Source organism: Durio zibethinus, chromosome 18 (genome assembly GCF_047325235.1).
Source record: "Durio zibethinus cultivar Kanyao isolate XHJ-2024 chromosome 18, ASM4732523v1, whole genome shotgun sequence".
Lineage (NCBI taxonomy): Eukaryota > Viridiplantae > Streptophyta > Magnoliopsida > Malvales > Malvaceae > Durio > Durio zibethinus.
Window position 1 is genome coordinate 12,114,290 of NC_143179.1, and position 18,349 is coordinate 12,132,638.

An 18,349-nucleotide genomic window follows, 5' to 3' on the forward strand; every position below is an offset into this window, starting at 1 on the left:
TATATAAACTATTGAAGATATTTTTATCATTTATTAAAAGATAAAATTGATATTTGCTATGTAGATATTTTTGAAAAAAAAAAATTGACAATATATAAAAAAAAATTTGATGGTGTATTTAGAATATCCCGTTGATTATTAGATAAAAGATAATAAAATTAATAAAAATTTACCACTTGAATTAATGGAATATTTTATGTCGTATGCTATTTTTTTTATTTTTTATTCAAAAATCACTTAAATTGAAAGCAGAGTTGTAAAATGTAATAAAATTAAAATACGATGGTAAAATTCAATATTCAAATGTTAGTACAATGGCAAATTTAATGTTAATTCCTAAAACATTCTAAACGTTCAATCTAATTATGATCATATATCTAGTTCCAGTCAGAGCTTTCCTTTTTCTTTTGCATTTTTTTCCTAAAAAATCAAACAATTTCTATTGTTCAAAAAAAGAAATTAAATTAAATCAAACTAAGATTCGTTTGGGCCTAAAATGCAACATTAATGGGCTCATCAGACCTATTGTCTGGGCCTACAAGTCCAACTCATATTTTTAAAGCATAAAAGCCTACCAACACGAGGCAGCCCCACTTTTAACCTAAGAAACAATGCAGTCCAATTTTTTGATTCGAACCCAAAGTGGAAGAACCAATGCAAATATTACTTTTATCATGGAAATTCACGTAGACGTCAATGTTAAAATACTAATGGGCGTCCTTAGCATTCTTTTGTATCGGATAAAAAATTATGCAGTTTTTTTAACACTCTTGCAACAACATTCTTCTGTTGTTGAAAGTCATGGTTAGAAAAATATTAGCCAAGAAAGGAGCTTAAGGGCTTGAGGTAAACAAATAGTAAGAGGAACTATGAAACAACAAAAGAATGGAAAAAAGAAGTTGAAAGAAGGGAGAAGGGAGAAGGAACTTGTTATTTTCCGTTGGTATGAGCATTCTTATGGAAAGGCCAAAGATTTACCAGACGCTCAAGCACAGATGCACTTTTTGAAAAGTAGCCTGAAAATCCGGCAGGGGTGGATGGAGGAGGGAAGTCTTCTGCTGGCATTGCAAATGGACGAAGCATCTTTTCCATTTTCTCTAATGTTAGATAGGATCCCACTTCTTGAAGCCTTTCCGGTCCCATTATTGGCAATGTATGCTCCTGGTGCAGTGAAGCAGCATTTCTGTCGTTCATCTGTCAACATAGTAAAGAAAATGCTCATTCCAGCTGTTCAATTCTACAATAAAGTTGAACTAATTAAATCTTAAGCTTCACTGACGTCAATTGTATCAAAGACTTATTAGCAATTGCAAGGCAACAGATTCAATTTTGCACAAATCAATGAAGATAACATGATTGTTATATCCTACCATGATGCAAGAACCAATTTTTTTTCCAAGATCACAAATAACTGAAGATGGATCAATATTACATAGTCCAATGACATTCAGTACCAACGTAAACCCATGGTAAGCACCCAGTCAAGTTACTGTAGTTTCATGCACCCAACAAGGAACACAAAAAATGGGTAATAACCAAATAAATTTGAAAAATGTTTGAGGCATAAAATTTCAGGTTTTCATTATAATGTTTGATATTCCAATTCTGACCATATTACCTCCAATGGGGATAAATCTGCACCACGACTAAATGTCAACTCGATGCGGAACCTTTTTGGGTCTTCCAAAGCTACCTGTAATTCCAATTCCAGACATAACATAAGCTCGGGATAAGAACTCCTCAGCTAATAAAAAGGTCAAGGACTCAATGTGAAAGCCACCAGTTTATCGTGGCTGGTCATGGACAATCATGTTGAAGTTCCCATCCTCAGACACGTCAATTAAATAAAATATGGCACCTACCTCTGTGTTCTCAAACATCCTTATAACAATGTAACTCATGTAGTCAAGCTCCTTCGTTTTATACAAACGCTCCAAAGCAGTCTGGCAAACAAGACTAGCTTCTCCCTGAAGAGATTCATCCAGGTTACAGTAACGAAGCACATTCATGAGGGAATGGATATGAGATTCCTGTCAGACATATTGGTGCCAAATTATTTTGCAAGTAAATATATAACAAATCAATTATCTTTGCAAATTTGGAAAAGTCGGGCATGTCAAGGTTGAAGAGCTAGGCCAAATGTTAAATAACAAACAAAAATACAAGTTAAATGATAGAAAAACAAAGGTTAGTCAGCTCTTTTAAGATTTGCAAATACCGATGTGAAGTAAAGGCGAGTTCGCACATGGCGCTCAGGTGTCTTTACATTTGCATACCTGATTCGGAAAAGTTAAAATATAAGATGATAAACTAAAATATAGAGAATAAAGCATAAGTTGAAAGGTCTATATGCTAAAATATAGAGAATAAAGCACAAGTTGAAAGGTCTATATACTGACTTTGGGTCCAAACGGTATTTGGTCTCTTTATCATCATCATCATCATGATCCATTGACATTTCACTTGTGGTGCTAGATCTTCTTGTGTCATCACTCTTGATAAAAAGATTTGGTGGAAAATCCTTATCATCCTTTTCAGTCTTGGTTGATGTGGAGCATTGGTCTTGATTACTCTTTAACTCAGCAACATTAAGGGCTTCTTCACGAGTATTCCTCAGATCAATCAAAATTTTACCCAACAAACGGCGCGCAATCTAAAGGAACAGAATAAAAATTAGGACATCCTTAATCAAGCATCAATATTTAAAGTACTTCATTCACGTTAATAAAGGCTGCTGCAGCCTGCAAATGCACATTGTTGGAGGAATCAATAGCCGTGCAAAGACTTTTTAACCTTAACAATCAATTGTTGCATCAAGATTTAGCTTTTTAGGATTTGATTTAGTACTGTCATTCAGTAAACATAAAGTATGATCTTTGGTTCAAAACCTTTTTAATTGAAAGAGACATGCATCAAGGAATCACCTTTGAACCAATTTTGAGCTTTTGCTTTGGATTAATTCCATATTCATTAGGGATGACACCATCCGCAAGAAGCTGCCACATCAATGCACAGACTAGTCAGGACAATTACAACAAAAAGTGATGTAGTGGTCAATAAGCAACCTAGGAAGCAAGTGTTTTTAGAAGCATATTCCATTTTCCCCACAAACAGAACTAAAAAATTGTAATTTTTTACTATAAAGGCATCGACTTACAGTAAGAGGAGAAACCAATTTAAAAAGCAATAAGATGTAGTCATCCAAACAAGCAAATGAGACAATGTAGACAAAGAGGTTGCAGATCAAAGACAAGTATAGCTAACATAAGATTAAATAGAACTTCTAAGAGATCAACACTATTTCTCTATGGACTATGGTGGTAAGATATCTTTACCTGGGCAACTTTGAAGAGCTCATCCAAACCTTCCAGATTAAGATGAGCATTATGCAGAAGATCGTATCTGTCAAAAATAGGCACTCAAAAAACACATAAGCATTCAGAAAGAAAAGTAGAAGCGTTTAAACTTTTCAGAGCCAGGAGCCTTTTATATTATGAATGTTAAAAAATTTATAATCAAGACAGGCAACATGCTTGACTTCTAGGAGATTTGCATAATAGGCTGTTATCAAACATTAAAATTATGGTCATGTGGTACAATGCATATGCAATGCAGCAAGATGCAATCCCCAGCCCCTCAACCAGTCTACACCATCATCATTGATGGGTTATTTTCCTAAATCCAAGGAGACATTCACTTCAACTTTGATATGCCGTGTTGGAATGCAATTAAAATCATGCAACAATTTCCTTGAAAAAACAGAATGGACAATTTTCAATTTTCTGTTAACAAATTCAAAAGAATAAATCGAAGAATAAATAAGAAGGAAATTAAGTTTCAAAAAAGAAAAAAATGAAGACAAACACAAATTCTTAAACCAGGAACAAAGGATATTTCCACACACATGCTTTCTGGATTATAAAATTTGTTGTGCATTGAGCACTACTTTCTTAAAAAATTTTGTTAATAGAATGAAATAGTTACTCACTTGCAAGAGTCATAAACATCAGGAATTTGAGTTATATCAAACCGTCTGCAAGAAAGTCCAATGTCAGTGAAGTCAACACTTTAATGAGCTTCATACAATCTACATGAAAGGAAATATAAAACTGGCAGAATATTTAGACACCTGCAGCACAAATATGATAGAGAAGAAATGATAGATACTTACTCTTTACGTTCATTATACAAATCTCTTTCTAGTTTTATCCACCGCGCATACATCAAGAGGAATCCCTCACTACCACAAGGCAATCCAGCAGCAATACGATCAATGTCAATATTAGTCTTACCAAGAGCATTTGCTTGGTCATATGGGAGAATCACATCATATGGGCTTGTCTCTGCAAGATCCTCATCTTCATCCTTGGCTAGTAGTCTAACTTGTTCAGTAACCTTCTTAGTCAAAGTTACCTGTATATAAGAGGTACAAAATGAAAAAAGGGAAAATAAAATAAAAATGAAAAAGGGCAAATCGATCTTGCTTGAGGCAGTAAAATTTTGTATTGCTTCTCTCATTCAAATGACTTAAAAATGAGCTAGAACATGCAAAGGGAGTAAAGGAGTCACTACAGTGTTGCATATTTAATTGATATGATGAAATTACCAGTTTGGAAAGGAGTTCAGAAGCATTAGAAGGCAATCCAGCCCCATCAGTCATCCAAGGACATTCAGATATTCCATTGCTATGAATTGCCCTTGCACCAGAAGTTATAATTTCATTCAGCCTAGCCTGCAAAATGCAGAGAGAAAGTCTAAAGCAGCACTCAAAAGGATTCACAGATTGTTAAACATGAAAGAACGGTTTTACCACCTTGCATGATCATTCATGTGTATCCTTGAACCTGTTCTAGGGGGAGGGCAGGGTGGTAACTTATGGAACCCATAAATAGATAACAAGGTACTTCAGGTCTTATGTTTAACTATACAGAATATGATGTTGTAGAAGGTGAAAACTAATGACCACATAACTAAATGGCATGTCCACACATAAACCCATTTTTAAGCACACACCTAGAGCTAAGTTTTTTGGTTGTTCTTGAACATTGTACCAAAGTTTCTTTAATCAAGTGATTCAGAGTTTCAATAATAGCTGCTTATTAATTGAATCAAATTTCAACACAAGGTTTATGAAGGATCTGTGCTTTTACCCATGCTTTTAATCAGATCATGGGCTTGCATATGAAGCAGCATACTTGTTAAGGAAAGTATGAACCTACAACTGGACCCTCTGCTTTTCACCTAACTGCTTAAAGTTTTTAGGTGGAGTGATTCTTTTACAGATTATTAAACCCAATTCACAAAGACATGCATAAGAAATAACTCACATCAGCATCAATAGCCTTAACAATCTAGGGGTCAACTTCAACCATTCCAAGTTACATTCCTCACTTTAAATTGACCAAAACTATAAAAGGTTGCTCATGCCTTTTCTCTGAAAAGTCATGCTCCATTTAATAGGCAGTGAGAAAAAAATCAGATATGGACTGCTTGAAATGTCTGCTTTCCCCATCTTTGAAACTCCAACGTGTACATGAAATTGCACATGCTTCCTCTTACTATTGAATCTTTTCATTCCTCTAATGATTGAGAAAGCTTATATCTTGCTCATCCACATTAAAAGAAAGATATATTGCACTTTTATGTTAGTTCTAAATTTGACACTAAACTTTCACTAAAGAACAAATAATTGATAGATTGATGCAAGGTTGAAAATTTTCATGTGGATCCATGAGGAAACTAGTTGACTCTCCCGATTATATCCAGCTTATTCAAAACTCTCCGGTTGGTCCAACCATACTTAAATAATCAGGTTATGCAGCAAAGTATTGTTTGTAGCCAAAACTTTAAAATGAAACCAATTGATGGATAAATCAAATCATTTTGATAGAGGGTCCAACAAGCCTCTAAAAGTACATAAAAGGAGGAAACCAGTTTTTATTTGGCAAGGAGGTGAAGAAGGCTTAACTGGAGAACTTGATTAGGCTGATAATTACTTCTTACTAATATAATTTTGTATTGTTGACTAATAATAGTGTCTAGGTGCATTTTTACAAGTAGCTATCTTCAATTACTTCAACCTTAAGAATACTCGACGAAGAAGGTTTCTTTTCTGTTGCTTCATCATTAAATACTCTTAATGGAGTCTAGATAGCACCTCGTTAGATGTAACCTATTAAGAACTCGCCTTCTTAGGGCTCGTATATAAAGGGCTGTAATCTTTCTTTTGAAGGTAGATTTGAGACTAAACTTTCATCTATGTTATTGTGAACTGTGGTAAGAAGCCATGCTAATTGTGGTGTGACTCCACAGTAGCTCTACTATTATTCTATTAATTTAAATCACTATTTTGCTGAATCACACGTACAAAGCCAAGAAATTCTGTTTTACTGAGTAATCACATGATACAAAAACAGCTTTTGAAATCAAGTGCAAGAGGAGATAAACCTTGGCTTCTTCCATCTCACTGCTGGCATTTTCAAGTCCGTCCAACATAGAGGAGTCCTTACTAACAAGGGAGACCTTGAAAAGATAACCAACTCAGTCATGCAAATTCAATGTCAAAAAGCAGAACACACTTGACAAGGAGATATTGCAAACCAGGATTGGTGTTAGCTGCCCTTCAAGGTCAAGCAGGCCTTTAGCAAAAGCAGCTGCAGACATCTGTTAAATGATTTAATTTACAAACCTATTAATGATGCCAAATGGTAATGACGATAAGCATATAGCAACTGAGTTCAAAAGAATTGAAGCATATACAGGAAAGATCAATACAATTTGAGAATAATAAGAAATTAAATAAAACATATATACTCATTTATTTAAGACTTAAGACATACCTGCACACGGCCCTCATCAGAACTGTAAATTTTCAGATCATGACGATATGTACTATGAAGGCGAAGCAGGCCGGTACCTTCACCTGTAATTTTATAAAAATTCATCAACAAAAAGTAGCATGCTTCTGAATTCATCACTATTTTATCTACCTGACACATATAACATAAATGTCAAGGGAGTCAAGATTAACTTAAACAAATACTAAGAAGATCAAACATGTCTACAATGAGCACATTCCTGCCATACAGGCTGCAGAAAACTATTAACAGTCAAAGATAAAAGGATCTATTGTTATGACCTGGATACATATTATTTCGGAAATATCTTCCCAATTCTTCTGCCTGCATGGATATGAGAGACAAAATCATCAAAGAGAAAAGAAAAAGGAAAACAAACAAGTGAAGTAACAGATATTTGATTAAATTTTTATCACCCTGCCCAAAATGAATTTATTTCCTTCCAACCTTAGATGTCTTAAAATGAATGTCAACTTCAAATTCAATAAACCATTCTCATTGTTTATTTTTCAATACTATCCTCACTTTAAATTCAAATTCAAATAATTTTCTTAATTTTATGGGATAGTTTGACTTCTCAAGTGAAAAGTGACTCTCTTTATAAACTATAAAGTAATTGAATAAGAAGTACTTGAACTAGTACTATAGGAATATATGCATGAGAGGTTCATAACTATTACCTGCTTCCTCCCAGCATGCGTGAGGACACCCCCATATTTAAGAACCATCAGAGCTTCAACGGGCCATTCTTCTTCACCTTCACCATTACTTTTTGGAACTTTAACCCACTTAAGGGGCTTTAATTGAACCTTTCTATAAATACCAGAAAAGTGTCCCCCCTGGAAACCAAAACATTTATTATGTGTGACAGCCAGCCCATATTAACAATTATATATATATATATATATAGATATATATATATATATATATATATAAATGATACATTTATGATAAAGGAAGAAAAAGGAATCACGAAATTCTACATCCACGAGATCACAATACAGAGGTCTGCTCAAGAGCGAAGTCACTAGAAGAATAAAATGAATGTACTAGAGCTTGTAGACTGAAGAGGAAAGTAATTTCAAGATAAGATGATAACCTCCTCAAGAACTGCTTTAACTTGGCGAAGCTTTTCAGCATGCTCAAGATCTTCTGCTTCACTATCACTTCCCCGGCCTGATCTATATCACATAAATAATAAACATTAAATCACTATTGATTTTTAAATAAATTCAAAAGTTCCAACTGATTATGTACTTTTTTTACAAAAAAATTAAAAAGCATACGCAGATATTGCTTCAGGTATTAACAACCCTCCCTCCCACCCCCAACCCCACAAAAGAATAAAGAAAGAAGGCCTTCAAAGTTACTGTTAACAACCAGACGACGGCTAAATTTATTTCTTTTTTTGTTTTGGTTTCAGCCCTCAAAATCACGTCTTTCCCCTTTTAAACTAACCAACAAATACTAATTACCTTCCCAACTTCTCTCATGCAATTAAAACATAAAATCACTAGTCTGTGTCCACAATATAGCCTCATTTAAAGCAACCCCATTCCTATCCTACTAAATTTGTTGCAACTCCTCTTCCTGTCCAGTAACAAATCATTATTATAAACTTTTGTTTTCATTCCTTTTGATGTTCTGAAAGTGTTTGAAAGTGTTTTTGCTAGATCAGGAAAAACTATGAAGTAAGAAGACCTACCTGGAACAGGGTACAAGCATTCTTGTAGCATCCAACAAATCTTGCAATTGAACTGCACTTTTGAGTTTTGTCTGAAAAAGCAATAAAAAAACAGGTGCTTGGACAACAGAATTTATTTGTTGAATGAAAACAAGTAATAAAGTAGTGAAATAATCACCTCAGCTCTGGGTCGTCCCCCATTGTACTTTAGCATCAAGTTTAAAAGCTTTTCCTCAGTAACCTTCAATTTCACCTTTTGCTTGGGAGTTCTATCACCACTGCCCATTGAGGATAGTTTAAGAACGAAAAGCAAAGAATTATATCAAACCAAGGAAAAACAGCAAGGAAAATATAGTAACATACTGACGAATAATGACTATAACACAACGTAGCTCCTCAGACTGCCCAAATGTGCCAATGATTCCACTTCCTTGACGAGTACGTCCCTCAGAAGGCTGGACTGGTTCATTTACTTTCCATGGTAAAGTTGGTGGTATTACTGAGGAAAGATGAGGTGCTTTTGCATCTAAAAACATCTTCCGCAACACACAAGCAGCATCATCATAGTACCTGTATTACAAAACAGACCATAAGTCCTTTTCACAACATTAAACAAGAAAGAATGCGACTGTATTAAGTTTAGAACAGAGGAAAAATAAACACATCAATTCAACCAATCAGCCTGTCAATAGAAATTAACTAAAAGAATGTAAAAATGAAACAAACGTGTAAGCCTTAAATAAACTTTTTTTCCATCACGTATAATATAAGGAGAGAAAGACAACTTTAGAAAAAAAAATTTTGTTATCTTCCTAAAAATGCTATTGCCAAAACCCATGGTTGACCTGCAGTATTTACTTTTTCACACCTTGAATATTTTACTTTAGGTCGACAGTGGAATCTAGCTCAACTTTATTGCATCTAACATATGTAGCAGCATTTCTTTTTAAAAATTCAAAAAATTGATGACCATGTTAAACATGACTTAGTTTCATTGACCAATAAATATTATCTACATTCCATTGGAGACACAACAAAGCACACACAGAGAATAGACAAGAGAAGAAGAAATACAACAGCAATATGAAGCACTTAAAGACATCATTATATTCAGGGCCACTATGCACGCATGCTTATTTTCTCTTCCTCCTCTTTCTGTCCCTGATACATGACGTATGGATAATTAAATTAAACCATGAAGAGGCCAAGGAACTTTACACACATATACAAAACAAAATCTGTGATTTCACTACTGCATTCAAGACAATATGTAGCATAGTCAAATGAAAAATTATCTATATGAACAACACCATGTATAATCACAAGACTAAAGAAAATATAATTAGCATTACTTGTAAGAGTTTTTCACAAAACTCCATCCATTCACATCACAAACATATGAACGCCCATCGGAACGCAAAAGATCAAACCCACAAACCTGCAAGAAACCAAAGTGGTTATTAAATGGACATGCCATGTAAACTATTAAAATGGAGAAAAAGAAATCTTGATATATTAAGCATTTCTGTCAACCTCAAGAAGAACATAATTCATAACTTACCCTTTCTATATTTAATTAATAAGAAAAGGTGGTGAGAAGTGCAATTATCACTGCAACATCATCTAGACAACCTCCAAAAAAACGTATATATATGTTTTTTCTACAATTGCATGAAACCATTCTTCATAAACCCAATTGATAGTAACTTCAACATGTAAACAAATCTTGTATTCCCATTAAATAATGCTTAATTGAAGACTAAAAAAAATCTAAGAGCTAAAACATGATGGTAAAATATATGATATAGCAATAAGTGCAAATAATATCTCAAGAAGGTAATATGAGCTTATAATAAAACTTTTCACCAAATGACATGGTCTCAATGCAAAAAGAATTACTAAGAGCACATTATTCTAGCAAAATTCATGCGCCAAAGGATCATGAGAATGAGAAGACAAAAGGCCAAAGTGGAAAGAAAAACAAAAACAAATACAAGTAGTTTCCAGTAGATATAGCAGAAAATACATGGCCATAAAAGCATAAAGGTCAAACACTAAGGCATCTGTTGTAAAGGAGATTCACTTGACATACCGCTTGCCTAAATGCAATGCAAACTTCCCTTGCCATTTGCTTCTCATTAGGTGTCAGCAAAACAGGATATCTGACCTGTCAAATTAAGTAACAAAGATATGTTTTAAACATAATATATTCCAACCTTGATGTGTAAGTCTAACAGCATTGAATCTATTATCGTAGCAAAAAAACTAGCTGCATATGAACTGGTACTATATGTTCCACACATCAACTAAACAAATGTGGCTTCAACATCCATTTCAACTCTCAAAGATGATAAAAACTATTCCACATAGGTTTGACTTGAAACTACATGCTAGACGTCTGCAAACAAAACATCCTTCCACATGCCAAAACACTGAAACACTAGGGGGCAAAGGTTGCCTGGCAATCAAGAATTGCCAAAGAAACAAGTGATTATCCTGATAATTTGAGTCCAACTAACCAAATGTGGCTTCAACATCCACTTCAACTCTCAAAGATGATAAAAACTATTCCACATAGCTTTGACTTGAAACTACATGCTAGATGTCTGCAAACAAAACATCCTTCCACACGCCAAAACACTGAAATGCTAAGGGCCAAAGGTTGCTTGGCAATCAAGAATAGCCAAAGAAACAAGTGATTGACAAGAAACTGTAAGGATCAAATATTGGGATTTCTGAACATGTACTCAAGTCCGTACATCAAAGAGAAGAAGCAAAGAACATGCTTTGGATAATATATTACCAAATACATACTTCTTTTCCATCAGGATTTCTCATAACAACACCATCGACAACAGGAGACTTCCTAGCCTCAGCATGTGCATATTCAGGGCCAACTGTGTAGACCTATATTCATATGACAGGATGATCAGACAAACTTGCAATGAGAGAGAGAGAGCAGCAGCAGCAGCAGTAGCAACAGTATTGGCCAATGCTTAAAAGTTAAACATAACCTCAAAAAAGGTTCCAGCAAGAACATAAGAACCCAATGTGTCGTCTGCAAATAGAATAGATGTTTCTTCCCGATACAAAAATCCATGCCTAATTATGCAACACTTAATACCTAAACTAATTGAATTAAAATTCATAGAAACAGCAAATATGAGGCTATGCCTGATATACTATATCCCTCCATTCTCCCCCAATTCAAAGACAGTTAAATGTAAAGGGTATGCTATTTTTTTTAGCCTGTCAAGAGTATGCACAACAAAAGAATTGAGTTTCATATAATTACGAAATCAAAGAATAATAAATTAACTATAAAACTTGTACACCAAAATGCACAACCTTGACATCTGTTCCTCCAGTCGGCATAAACTCCTCATATATGTAAGAACCTTCACGTCTTACTCTTCTAACCTCAGGATGGAAGTCACTTGATCTATTTCCTATCTAAAAAGGAAAAACTATAACACATTACAATTTAAATTTACCAGAGAGAATATCAAAAGAATCACGAGACAGCTATTAAGCATGTTGGCTGCTGCATTTAAAAATAAAATAAGAAAACCGCTGTTTGCACCTTAAATAAGGTAAAACTTTAACAGCATTTTCCAAATGCTTATAAAATCCATATCAGAGCTGCAAAAATTACAAAAAAAAAAAAAAAAAAAAGTTGTAGCCAAAAGTTCAAGATAGGTATTCAGACCTTCCTAAATAATTCCTTCATGCCACTACCCGCTGAGCTAGGGTAATATATCATTATACTATGATTATCCCCTACAAGCAAGAAAAAAATAAAGTCTTTAGCATACATACAAACTAAAATAGGGTCAGCCAATCAAACCAGAGCTACAGTTGTTGCTATTACAATTATGAAGTACCAAAGAACAAGAATCCTTCCCAAGCGTCATGCATTAGGTTTCAAGACTTAATTGCATGCAGTTTAAATGTGCATAAGTTCTGAAGAACAGAACATGTTAAAAATGAAAAGATAATTTTGAACTTGATCCAGGAAAGTGTACAGGATTGTAGATGACTAGATGCATATGTTTGATAATTTGCATAATCTGGGTGGTTGTCATACAACTCTTACCATAAACTCAATAAGAAGACAATTTTATATTCTTATACAAATTCTTTTTTTTTTTCAACTAAAACCATTTTACAAGAAACTAAGAAAGCCCGACCTTTACATTCTATAAATCACGCCATTCAGTAAATCAATATATCCCCCTCTCCAAAGAGAGGCTAGACAGAAGTCCATAATAAGGGCATAAAAAAATCATTCTCTACATGCATGCACACACAATAACTTTATTGACCCTCACCTCACACTATATGCATGCAGAAAGAACATATTTAAATTTTGTGTAACAAGAATGAATTGATAGCCAATAGATGAAATGTCCACCACTTGATCTTTTTCATGACCAAACAGAAAAGATGCTTTAACATACTCTTTACATGGTAAGTTCAGGCTTTATGGAAACAAGAAGAATGCCACAAAGAACCATTGTAAATTCATTCTCCGAATATTGGTGAGAAGCAACAAGATAAAGGTAAATATAAGGAGTAAAGGACCAAACTCACCATCAACAGGCTTCTCCACAAATGGCTTCCAAAAACGATTTCCATTGACCTCAACATAATCTTCTTCCTCAATAAAATAATCCAGCTCTTGATACGGTACTTCTCTATTTACAAAGGCATATCTTGGAACAGGGATTCCGTACATTTCAAGCCGCTTGAATCCCAAAATAAATAAGTTAGTCTTTGTCAATCAACTGCTATATTAATATCATACATTTCAACCATTTATATAATTAGTTCTCAGCTGAGCTCAAAGGATAATTTTTTACACAAAGAATAGAAGCTTTGACCAATTATGGTATAGAACTAGCCTTAATAAATTTCCAAAATTAAGATATTATGAAGCAGACAGGAGAACCAAGCCCCTATTAAGTCCCCCTCTCTCAACATCCTAAAGGAAAATGGTCAAGGGCAAAATAAAAGTAACAGATATGAGCTAAAAAATAACGGCCACAAAGTCCCTAGGTGAGGTGGAGAGTGGTCTTACTTTTCCTAACTTGATAATGGATCAAAATCTCAACACCAAGATGGATGTTTAGTAAGTATACCTCATATACCTTCCTTCGATCATGAAGAAGGTGTTGTAGGTTCAACTCATTTACAAGGAAAGGTCTGAATCATAGAGCAGAAACAGTTGCAAAAGGTAATTAATTACTGCTTGCTAGGTTAGAAGAGAAGCAAATTGTTCATATTCAATGAACTAGAATGATCAAAATATGGAAATAAACCATTAGACAGTATGTAGATTAAAAAATTATAAACTATGAAAGAAATCAACTTTCTACAATCTGCAAAAGATGATTCTGCCTAAATATATATATATATATATATATATATATATATATATATATATATACACGTTTATATAGTTGAGATGGAATAGTCCGATGATGATAGACTTAGACAGATGGCTTGATGCAAGTTAAATTCACTATAAATAAGGCTAAAGTTAGTGCAGGTCTACACTCTAGTAAAAGACTCCAATGCTTGGCCACTAGTGGAGATCATGGCACTTAATAAAACAGCAGCACAGAGGTGATTCCTATTTCAGTCATGCATGATCAAAATTTTAGACTTTTCCAAGCTATATTAGAGAGAAATTAATTGAAGCATCACCTTGAACATGACTATCTTCACATTTTCAAAAAAAGTACATACATTGCTCTTCAGCATTCACTAATGCTCCATCTCCATCAAGACCTAAATATATTTATATTTGTATAGACCTAATACTTCTCAATATTTGTAGAGACCATACTTATGCTTGATAATTTAGACCCAAGATCCAATCAAAATTACTATAAATAATTACTTTACTTGCTTTCATTATAGATTCTCATTTAAGATCTATATTAATTTCAAAAGAACATACCGGATATTCGCCCATAATCTCCTGTCTGTAAATTCTTCTCTAACTTGTCAAGATGTAATTTGGCCAACATTTAGCGTATTAATTGTTAAGAAGATAGGCTTATTAACAGCTCAAATAGCCATCAGCATCACCGGAAGGTTTATTGCCAAAGGTAAAGTATGACAGTCAAAAGTTTTTGAAATCATTAAGTTTTTCACATTAAAAATTAAAATTAAGTAATCATATTAGAATCTAATATTAGGTTTAATTTCCTGAAATTTGGAAAGAAATTAATTCCTTATTCTAAGCATGCACACAGAACACACACATACAAATAAACAAATAAAATATCAAAGAACTTACTTCCTTAAAGCAGCATATCCTTCAGCCTTCTCAAGGGGATATCCAGAGGAATGGAAAGCAATCAAACAATCACAGATTGGCCACCTGAAATTAGCAAAATTACAACAAATTATAACCTCTCGACCCAATTAGGGGAGAGAAACAACCTGAATCTTGAACATTAGAGTGATATAAAAAAGTACATCCACCAGTAAAGCACAGATAAATGTCTTTCTCTCTCTTCCTCTAACTTAATTCCCTCCCACAAATCATAGAACCTTTTAACAAAAGGTGAGAGAGAGAGAGAGAGAGCGAGAGAGTAAAATATCAGACAAGAAAGGACTGATCTTAAGTCACAGAGTCACTCAACTCAAACTCTATCTTTGGAAGAAAAATAAATGTCAAACCAGTACATCATTAGGAAGAAAAAACTGCTAAAAGAAAGAAATCAAAATTTTCAACATAATAGCAACTAGTCAATTTACTGCTTTCAACAGGACATCTAATTTGCAAACCTGTGGATCTCCTCCACACTGCTTTTTTACTTTTCCTTTTTTTATCATTGATAACATTCAAACACTGAAATTTAAAAAATAAAATATGAAAAAGACATCAATAATACCAATTATAACCAATATTATCAACCATATCATAATATAAATCAGAGACACAGTGTTTCAACTAATTAACCAAGAATGTACCTTTCTATAGGTTCTTCAAGAATAACCTTTTCGCCAAAATGTATAATCTACAAAAAAAAAAAAGAAACATTGCAATGCAAGCAATCCATAAGAATAAAACAACATAACATTTAAGATATTCACTCTGACACACGTACACACAAACAAACTGCCTAGCCTTCATAACACAAATACAGAATTTACATAAAAGTACATTTCCATTTATATAAATCATGATTATCCTAAAAAAAGAAATAAAACTAACGGAGGAATCGGTATTTAAATTTCTAGTCAACTAATAATAATAATAATAATAATAATAATAATAATAATAATAATTCAGATTCATTGAAGTTTAGACTTCAAAAGGTATATCTGATCTACCTCAAATTCGCCAAAAGCCTTAAGCCTGTCCAGAATTTGTTCCATTGGAGCTGAAAAAACCTGAAAATAAAACAAGAAAAAATTTAAAAACTTAAAATTTAAGCAATAAAACAGAGCAATGGATACTACATTTTATTACTATATAAATCATACACTCCTCTTAATCTTTTCATAAAAAAACATAATTTTGATATACTTAGTAGACAACTTGAGCAAACAAAAGAGAAAAAACCTCGCTTCCGCATTTCACCTTCTTTTCCATGACGCAAACTCCGACGGTTATCTTCTTATATCCTCTTCCTTCTTCTTCTTCTCCTCCTCCTCCTCCTCCCATCTCTTCTTTTCCTTTCTTTTTTCTCAAAAAAAATCTCAATGAACAGAAAAAAAAAAAAAAAACACCGCAACGGAACTCTTCAGCTTCCAATCACCGTCACAACGCCAACCGGAGAAGGAACTTTTTCCGGATATACGTATTCTTATGCGAAATATGTATACGAATACGTACACGAGATCTGGTATAGGTTAAAAAGCAGCGAAAACGGGAAAAAACAGAGAAAACAATTGGGCTAAGAAGAAAGAAAGCAAGGCGCTGCCGCTCAGTAAGTCGGGAGAAATATAAAGAGCCAAAAAGGAAATGGAACGTCTTAAGAGGAAAAAAATGAAAAGCAAAGGATTTTTATTTTCTTTTATTTTAAATCAAATTAATTTTTTATTTGTTAATTAGGGGATGTTTGGAGACAAGATATTTGGGATTCTGGAATATGCTAGCGGTTGACGGTTTTTGCGTTGTGAAGGCGACGTGTAAAGTTTAAGGTTTTAACGGAGAGCTTACTTTTGGAATTATTTGGAAAGAAAAATAAAAGAAAAGGACTTTTGACAAATTTTGTCGTTGTCTGTGTCCATAACTTGGTACAATTTTATTACTAATTTTGTATGACAAAATATTATCTTTAAAGAGGTTGTGGAACCTAAGTTTTAATAATGGTTGTGAGAAATTCAAATTCTCAGTTAGATCAAAACCGGTTTAATCTACTAGTTCAATTTATATTGCTATTATCAATGTTAAAAATTTTAGGGTTGTCAATGAATATTTGGGGTTGCAAATGAATAAATCACTATAGCTTGTGAGCAAACTCAATTTATTTTTATTTATTAAGTTAATTAAATAATTTTAGCAAAATTTTTAAATAAAACAACGATTTCAAGAAGCATGATATGTTGAAAAAAAAAAACTATTGGTTTAAAAACCAAAGAAAAAAATTAGTCAAAAGAAACAAAAAGAGGTTAGGATTTCAAATTAAGTTTTTGCAATCATTTCAAACTATGGGACTAGAGTGTGGTATTAAGGGTTTTAAATTGAAAATTTAAGGTAATCGATTCAAAAGTGAGATTACATTATGAGTTTCGTGATTGAAATTGGGATTAGAGTAATCGATTCAAAGGGTGTAATTAGAGTCAATGTGGGTTTAAGGTTTGAAAGCAAGACATTAGAAATAGTTTATAAAATGAGATATTGATTCAAAAATTAGGACATTTGGCTTTAGGTTTCAAATGAGCCAAATTTTACGTTTGTTCATATAACCTAAAATGTATTTAGGTTTGGTTTAATATTTGTTTTTTTAAGGTATTTTATGGTTTTTGGTCGATTAAATATTGTATTTTTATACTGTTCATATTGGGTTGGGTTATGTGATGCTTTACCATAAATTAAAAAATATATGTTCAATGTTTAACGTTTTTATTGTATTATGAAATTGTGTCAAAGGTACTATCTTACTTTTGTTTTATTCTTTGGGTTTAGTGTTATTTTTATTCTTGTTTGCTTTTAAGACCCATTTGCAGTATACTTGCTTGCACTAATGCAATTATAGTATTAGTAAAGATAATAAAATATACTCAATTTATTAATTTTTTGTTCTATCAGGACAATGGCTTGGGTATAGTATGCATTATTTATGCATTTGGGCAAAAATTTTGTAAGAAATCTTAATTTAGCCTATGTAGGCAGAGATGTGCTTGAATGGTCTATTGATCTTGATTATATATCTTATGAAATATTGACTGACATGGTTGAAGAAGCTAAATATGCTACTATAAAATGCTTTTCTTTTCTTGAACCTAGACATGAGTTAGAAACTAGTTTTAGGATAGCTTGTGATAATACATCATTTATCACTATAATAAACCATATCACTAGTGTAAGACAATTACATGTTTATATGGAGCATGAGGGTTTTATAATTGAAATTATAAAATTTTTCATTAATATGCCAAATGTGTCAAATGTCTCAAATGTCTCAAATGTGGCAGATGAGATAGGTGGAAAAGGTGGTAGTAGATATGTTGAAATGAATGAGAAAATTGATGCATCAAATGTAGGTATGCCACCTAGTAGTATTGTAAATGATGCACCAATAGGTTGTGATCCAAAAATTAGTGGTAAAAGTGATGACAATGT

General features: G+C 33.2%; 1 protein-coding gene across 8 annotated transcripts; it reads right to left on the bottom strand.

The window, feature by feature from the left end:
- Positions 1 to 643: 643 nt before the first annotated feature.
- Positions 644 to 16,558, bottom strand: LOC111299615 (inositol hexakisphosphate and diphosphoinositol-pentakisphosphate kinase VIP2-like). 8 transcript variants are annotated; one of them, XM_089747595.1, is made up of 30 exons: positions 16,142 to 16,558; positions 15,892 to 15,951; positions 15,529 to 15,575; positions 14,849 to 14,932; positions 13,683 to 13,746; positions 13,135 to 13,288; positions 12,251 to 12,321; positions 11,890 to 11,994; positions 11,356 to 11,448; positions 10,634 to 10,708; positions 9,894 to 9,979; positions 8,905 to 9,111; positions 8,720 to 8,819; positions 8,563 to 8,633; positions 7,957 to 8,038; positions 7,538 to 7,696; positions 7,139 to 7,181; positions 6,840 to 6,922; positions 6,601 to 6,663; positions 6,448 to 6,522; positions 4,607 to 4,732; positions 4,172 to 4,413; positions 3,989 to 4,033; positions 3,336 to 3,402; positions 2,925 to 2,996; positions 2,400 to 2,653; positions 2,219 to 2,276; positions 1,859 to 2,030; positions 1,619 to 1,689; positions 644 to 1,194 (listed from the first exon to the last, which is right to left on the bottom strand). In XM_089747595.1, exons 1-30 carry the CDS (start codon positions 16,223 to 16,225, stop codon positions 931 to 933), a joined length of 3,177 nt encoding a protein of 1,058 aa, XP_089603721.1. In that variant the 5' UTR covers positions 16,226 to 16,558; the 3' UTR covers positions 644 to 930. The 8 variants fall into 8 exon arrangements, with proteins under 8 accessions (XP_089603721.1, XP_089603720.1, XP_089603725.1 ...); XM_089747594.1 differs by having other exon boundaries at positions 16,124 to 16,489; XM_089747599.1 differs by lacking the exon at positions 13,683 to 13,746 and having other exon boundaries at positions 16,142 to 16,532.
- Between the last annotated feature and the right edge of the window lie 1,791 nt (positions 16,559 to 18,349).

Coding starts and splice junctions, on each gene's coding strand:
- LOC111299615 (XM_089747594.1), bottom strand. CDS start 16,225: ATGGGAGGAGGAGGAGGAGGAGAAGAAGAAGAAGGAAGAGGATATAAG. Junction 13,747..14,848: donor GGATATGCTGCTTTAAGGAA/GTAAGTTCTTTG, acceptor TCTATGATTCAG/ACCTTTCCTTGTAAATGAGT. Junction 1,195..1,618: donor CAGATTTATCCCCATTGGAG/GTAATATGGTCA, acceptor CTATGTTGACAG/ATGAACGACAGAAATGCTGC.